General features: G+C 55.4%; 1 protein-coding gene and 1 long non-coding RNA gene across 3 annotated transcripts in view; one reads left to right on the top strand and one right to left on the bottom strand.

Moving 5' to 3' along the window:
* Window positions 1–221: 221 nt before the first annotated feature.
* LOC129034915 (uncharacterized) lies at window positions 222–3,431 on the bottom strand. The gene is made up of 4 exons (XR_008502049.1): window positions 3,223–3,431; window positions 1,994–2,117; window positions 1,457–1,807; window positions 222–732 (listed from the first exon to the last, which is right to left on the bottom strand). It is a non-coding gene; the product is annotated as an uncharacterized LOC129034915 (long non-coding RNA).
* A 24-nt stretch (window positions 3,432–3,455) lies between these two features.
* The window catches only part of MAN2B2 (mannosidase alpha class 2B member 2), a 51,183-nt gene continuing 47,971 nt past the window's right edge, over window positions 3,456–6,667 (top strand). For both annotated transcript variants that reach the window (XM_054484747.2, XM_063663509.1), the window contains exons 1-4: window positions 3,456–3,518; window positions 3,922–4,041; window positions 4,848–5,072; window positions 6,302–6,448. In XM_054484747.2, coding sequence (XP_054340722.2) covers window positions 4,851–5,072; window positions 6,302–6,448 — 369 coding nt within the window. In that variant the 5' untranslated portion in view covers window positions 3,456–3,518; window positions 3,922–4,041; window positions 4,848–4,850. The remainder of the gene's footprint in view (window positions 3,519–3,921; window positions 4,042–4,847; window positions 5,073–6,301; window positions 6,449–6,667) is intronic.

Genomic DNA, 6,667 nt, shown 5'->3' with positions numbered 1-6,667 from the left:
AGATGGGGTTAGGAGGTTGAGGGTAGCCACCCAAAGAGAAATCCTGATCCCTTGCTCAGTGTCCAGACCTGAGCCAGTTTTCAAGTCCAGATCCCATCCACTGAAAGGAAAAGCGTGTTCCCAGGAAGAAGGACTCTGTAACATCGTGACAAAGGCCTATGGGAATCCCCTACTCCTTCCCCAACAGGACTGATGCTCATTGACTCAGGTAACCAGGCACTAGGGAAAAATACCCAAATATTTCAAGAAATGTGGCTGAAAGCAGCAATAGACGTTTATGATCATCCCGGTGTCTGCAGGTGAAGAATCCAGGGTGGCTTTGCTGTGTGTTGCACCTCGTGGGCCTCCCTGAGGTTGCAGTCAGGATGTCCTCTGGAATGGCTGGGCTTGGGCTGGAGGGCCTGCTTCCAAGGCAGTCATGCCCGGGCTGGCAAGACAGTGCCGGCTGTTGGTGGGAGGCCTCCGTTCCTCCCTAGGTGGGCCTCTCCACAGATGGCTCGAGAGTCCTCATGACATGGTGGCCGGCTTGCTCCAGTATTAGAGCCCCAAGCGAGGGTGTAACATCACATCAGGCCAAGGGCTCCACTTCACAGCAAAAGAGGTGCAACCTCAGGCACACCCATGGTGTCTAGTGGTCCTATTATGTGCCGTACAACCCAGAGGCTGCTGGCTGATGGGGGAATGGAGTGGCCAGTTGAAGGCTCAGCCACAGCGCCAGCTTGGAGGTGCCACCTGTGAAGCAAAAGCAAGGGCACCATCCTTCAGGGCGTATGTACACCCCAAGTCAATGACCAGTACACAGTGTCCCCAGTGGGTAAAATACCTGGGCCTAAGAACCAAAGAATGGAAGCAGGTATAGCCTAATTTAGCATCACTCTCAGTGACCTACTTGGAGAATTTGTGCTTCCTGTCCACACAACTGCAGAGTCTGCAGGTTCAGAGGTTCTGGTTTCCAAAGGGGAATGCTTCCACCAAGTGACACCAGTCACGCCAGGCTACTCATCATGTCAAGACACCAGTAGGCAGGGGAAGAGTCACCCATTGAGCAGGGGCAGTTGACCTGAACCATCAGAGGAGGTAGGGTTGTTGTCACACAATGGAAGCAGAGAAGACTGTGTGCCACCCACATGGGTGTCCCTCAGGACTCTTTCACCTGATGTAGTCAGCAAATAGGCAAGTGAGCAGCTATGGCTCAAGAAGGGAATGGTCACCAGGGGCTCATCCTCATTGGTGAGGCTCTGGGGCAACCCACCAGGTAAGCTATCTAGTCCAGCATGGGTCTAGTTGAGGGTGAAAGGGATCTAAATGAATAATCCAGGAGGGGGTTGTGAGTATCACCTTCAAGCCTGAGACTAGCTGCAGCAAGAGCTCATGCAAGAGCCTTGAGGAAAGTACAAATGAAACCCTACACAGCTGTGATACAGTGGGCAGGAGAGAAAATGACATGAGGTCTCACATGTGGTTGTAGTCAGATGGGGGGCTGGAGCTGAAACAGCATGGTGATCTTGAGCTGCTCTGTGTGGTCTGCCCCATGTGGGCTGGTTGGGCTTCCTCACAGCATGGTGGCCTCAGGGTAGTTGGACTGCTGACAGGGCAACTCAGGCCTCCATGCATGAGTGCTCCAGTGAACATGGATGTCATGGAAGTCACACAGTACCACTTTCACTACATTCTGTTTGTAACAAGAGTGTCACAAGCCCACCCATGGGCCAGGCACAGCGGCTCATGCAGGTAATCTCAACACTTTGGGAGGATCCCTTGAGGCTAGGAGTTTGAGACCAGCCTGGGCAACATAGAGAGATCTTGTCTACAAAAAAGAAAAGAAAAATTAGTTGGGCATGGTGGCATGCACCTATAATTTCAGCACTTTGTGAGGTGGTGGTGGGAGGATGCCTTGAGCCCAGGAGTTCAAGATCAGCCTGGGCAACATAACGAGATATTATATCTTAAAAAAAAAAAAAAAATTTCATTAGCCAGGCATGATGGCACATACCTGTGGTCTCAGCTACTCAGGAAGCTGAAACAGGGGGATCACCTGAGCCTAGGAGTTTGAGGCTGAAGTAAGTTGGGAGTCCACCACTGCACTCTGGCCTGGGCAACAGAGCAAGACTCTATCTCTAAAAAACAAAAATTAATAAAATAAAAAACAATAAATAAACAAGATTCAATGAGAGGAGACATAGACCCTATCTCCCAATGGGAAGAATGTCAAGATCATATTGTAAACCAAAAATAAAATTAAAAGCCCCAGCTGACAGAATGGGCCCCCTGTTGGCCAAGGGGACCCCAAAGAAGCCCAAAAAAACTAGTTCAGGCCATGATGGGAAGTGGGAGGTCCCACATGCCTCATTATAGCCTCCTCCCTTTAAGTTTCGGCACAGCTGACCAGCATTAACATTAACATAGAGATCCTCCTAAGACTGACAGAACACTCTTTGTAGCAATCAGATGCCTGACTCTAACATGACTCCGGTATAGCAACACACAACAGAGAGCAGGCCCTAAAGGAAATCAAAGTATTTTACCCCAAAATAAATTATCTTTGACATATTTTGAAATGGCCTTTCAAAGTCATCTCTTGTGGGGGAAACTTGCATTCTGTAGAGAATCTCCTTCCTTACTAGCTCTTTTCCAGAGAGTCTGATACCTTTTAAGGTCCCCAGAGACATGCACATCTATTCTCTCTGAAGCCTGCTAACTGGAGGCTTCATCTACGTAACAAGAACCTTAGCTTCCACATCCCCATTGTCTTAACTCAAGCATTTCTTTCTGCCGACTCTGACTCTGCAGGTAAAGCTTAACTCTTTTAACCGATTGCCAGTCAGGAAATCTTTGAATCCTCCTCTGACCTGGAAGCACCACCCACCCACTTCAAGATGTCCCACCTTTCTGGGCAAAACCAATGTATACTTTACATATATTGATTCATGTCTTTGCCTGTAACTTCTGTCCCCATAAAATGTATAAAGCTTTACCCCAACCACCTTGGGCACCTGTTCTCAGGACCTTCTGAGGCTGTGTCACAGGCCATGGCCACTCATATTTGGCTTAGAATAAACCTTTTGAGATATTTTACAGTGGGTTTTTCTCGTCAACCAAATTCTACAAAGAGCTTGGGGTATGGGTAATGTTGCGGAGCCCATCTTTGGCAGATACAGTCTGCCAAAGATTGTGACACTGTCTTATCGATAAACTCAGTGGCTTAACCCAATTAAAGCTTACTTCTCCCTCTTTTCACAGCTCTTTGGGTTCCTCACAGTTCCATGTGGTTCTTCAGAGCCTCCATTGGTGGCTCTGACCTCCCTGAGGTCCTCGGAGTGCCCTCCACTGGGGCAGTGGGTGAGTAAGAGAGCAGGGCTCACCCACAGGAGGTTGTTAAGGGCCGGCCTGGAAGAGAAGCACAGTGCCCGCCCCCACCCATCCCATTGGCTAGCACTTAGCCACGTGGCCGCACCCGGATGCAGAGGCTGAGAGTGGAGTCCAGCTGTGAGCCTGACCGGCCATGGGGACATGTATTAGTGAGTACTGTCCACATCAGGCTCAGAGCATCTGACCTGAGGCTGTGGGGATGCAGGGGTCCCCAGGGGGTGGACAGGACAGAAAGAGGAGGCAGACCTGCTTGGAGAACCTGTTCTCAGTTTCCATTTGTTACATAATGGGCAAGAGGACCAGCACTTTTGCTCAGAGCTGCAGCTGTGGCTCCGCTAGGAAATGCCAGGCAGGGGCACAGCCATGTGGTTCTCAGACAGTAAACCCCAAGCCACAGACCCTTGCTTTCTGGAGCAGGGAGTAGTGGACAGGGCTGACTCCAGGCAACAGTCCCCAACAGGCTGCACCAATGTGACCGCACATCCCCTGAGTGCAGGCAAGGGGTGCTGTGCTCACGCTCTCAGCCTGGGTGCATCCTTACTTTGTTCACAGCTCCTCTATCGGACCCATTTCACTGAGGCTCAGCGAGGTTACCTATGTCGCCCCAGGTCACCATCCAGTAACCCAGAAAACTTCTCTTGGCTCCTCCACTAACTGCGTGATCTCGGACAAGTCAGTTACTATCTCTGAAAGCCAGTTCTCCTCCTTAAAATGGAGACAGTTGAGCCAGGCATGGTGGTTTATGCCTGTAATCCCAGCACTTTGGGAGGCGGAGGCGGGAGGATCGCTTGAGCCCAGGAGTTTGGGACAAGCCTGGGCAACAGAGTGAGGCCCCCATCTCTACAAAAATTTTTTTTAATTAGCTGGGCATGGCAGTGAGCCCTTGTGGTCTCAGCTACTCAGGAGGCTGAGGTGGGAGGATCACTTGGGCCCGGGAGGTCAAGGCTGCAGTGAGCCCTGATCGCGCCACTGCACTCCGGCCTGGGAGACAGAGTGAGATCCTGTCCAAAAAAAAAGGAGACAGTTCCATAACAAGCCCCCCATGGCGCCGCCCAGATGGGGTTTCGACGCGGGGGAGAGGCGGGAAAGGGTTGTCAGGGAAGGTTCCTGGTGGCAGAGCTCACAGGGTCCGTGCTAAGCTGAATTTTGCACGGCAGCCTCAGAGTCCCGGAGCCGAGTCCAGAGGGCGGGACGCAGGTATTGAGAAGAGGTACACGCTCCGAGAAGGCACCACCAGAGCGTGGGCTTTGGGCGAGGAGGGGTCTCCTCTGGTTGGGGGAGATCTGGCAGGCTTGGGGGAGATGGGGCTGAAGGGACAGGGAGGGAAGGCCAGAAAGCTGGAGACGGGGATGGAGAGCTAAACCGCAAAGAGCAGGCGCCCTGCCCTGCTGCGGGCCCCGCGCCTCCAGCTCCCCCTTCCCGAGCTTCCCGGGGTCGGCGTCCAGCCGGCAACCAATGGGCCCCGCCCCCTCCCGCAGCCAATGGGCCGCGTCCCCGCCCCCGCGGTCGCCCCGCCCCTCGCGGACCCGGAAGTAGGCCTGGCACCTTCCCGGCCGGCCGCAGGGATGGGGCGGCTGTACTGGCTGCCGCTGCTGGCACCGCTCCTGTTGCTGCGACCGCCAGGGGTCCAGTCCGCCGGCCCCATCCGGGCCTTCGTGGTGCCCCACAGCCACATGGACGTGGGCTGGGTCTACACTGTGCAGGTAGGTGCCGACCACGCCCCGCGCGCCCCTGAGGCTGCAGCTTCCCTCTCCCCGCGGGATCCGAGTGTGGGTTTGCGTCCCGGGGCCCGATGCCGGCGCAGAAGGAGGCTCAGTGGGTTCAGGACCCCACGCTGCTATTGACTGGTTGCGTCGCTAACTTCAGGCCAGTCACTTCCTGCCTCTGAACCCCCATTTCCCCTTCTGGAGGGTGGTGCAGATTGGAGGGGCCCCTGCATTCCCGGCTGGGGAGGGGCTTGGGGGTTGACAGCCGTAACCCATTTTCCAGGGAAGCCTGGAGCAGGAGAGGGTGGGGCTGGCTTCAGAGCAGGTGGATGTCAGGTGCCCGCTGGGAAAGGGCCGGGCTGGTCCCCTGCGGGGCTGAATATTGGAGGCCAGCTCAGCGTCCTCCGCCCCCCAGGACAGGGGTGAAGGTGGACCTGTGGTCACCTCCTGGTTCTGCTCAGGACCTTGGGCGAGAGGCTTTGGTCCCTCAGCCTCAGTTTCCCCGTCTGTAAAGGGTAGGGGAAGCATGCCCACTCCAGCCAGTTTCCAGAGGAGAAAACTGAGGCCCAGAGAGGGTTGCTGCCTTGCCCAAGGTCGCTCGGGAATAACCCCCACGCCTCCTGACTCCCTGCTTGGTGCTCCTTCCATTCATTGAAGCACTCTGTGGGCACCCTGTGTGCAGGGCCCTGGGGACTCGGATGGGAACACACTACAGCTGTGGTCCTTGGAGCTCCCAGCCTTGGGGAGGCAGATGCCTAGACGCCAGGGACAGCCTGGGGAGCTCCTCCTCTCAGCACCAGCTTTCATAATTTCAGCCCCAGCAGGCCCCTTTGGGGTCACTGGACCACACCCCCACTGGGGCCTAAGACTTTCCTGTGCTGCCTCTCAATGGCATACTCAGGGCCCAGCCCCCCAACTTGCGCGCTCAAGGCCCAGCTTGCTCACCCCTCTGGGAAGCTGTCCCTGACCCCTGGGCTGGGAGGGCACGTGTCTCTGCCCATGCAGGGTGTCTGTTTCCCCATCCCTCTCCCCCAGGAGAGCACGATCCCATCCAGTGGGGAGAGCCTGGTATGGAGCGGGTGCCTAATAGCTGTGTGGGGGGTGAGCAGCAGGGAAGGAAGGGCAGAGCCCCCAACCCTGTGCAGACGCACCTGGCGAATGGCAGGGGCCCCAGGGACACTTGGTCTTATTGGACCAGGGCTGGCATGATGCTGTCCCCTCCCCAGGAAAGCATGCAGGCGTACGCCGCCAATGTCTACACCTCAGTGGTGGAAGAGCTGGCCCGCGGCCAGCAGCGCCGGTTCATCGCCGTGGAGCAGGAGTTTTTCCGGCTGTGGTGGGATGGCGTCGCCTCGGACCAGCAGAAACACCAGGTAACGAGGTCACCAGGTGACACAGCTGGCCCAGTGTCCTGGCAAAGACCCAGGTGGAAAACTCAATGGGGCAGTTCTAGCCAGGGCCGGGGCCAGGCTGGCATAAACCACAGGGCCAAAACCCCACCGGGCTATTCACAGGCCTTGTTTAGATCAAGGTTTATGGTCAGTTCCATGCCTGGGAGAGATTGCTTTCAATGTAATCCTGAGTTTCTCTCT

Source organism: Pongo pygmaeus, chromosome 3 (genome assembly GCF_028885625.2).
Source record: "Pongo pygmaeus isolate AG05252 chromosome 3, NHGRI_mPonPyg2-v2.0_pri, whole genome shotgun sequence".
Classification (NCBI taxonomy): domain Eukaryota; kingdom Metazoa; phylum Chordata; class Mammalia; order Primates; family Hominidae; genus Pongo; species Pongo pygmaeus.
The sequence above is the reverse complement of the archived record's forward strand: the minus strand, read 5'-3'. Positions and strand labels throughout refer to the sequence as shown.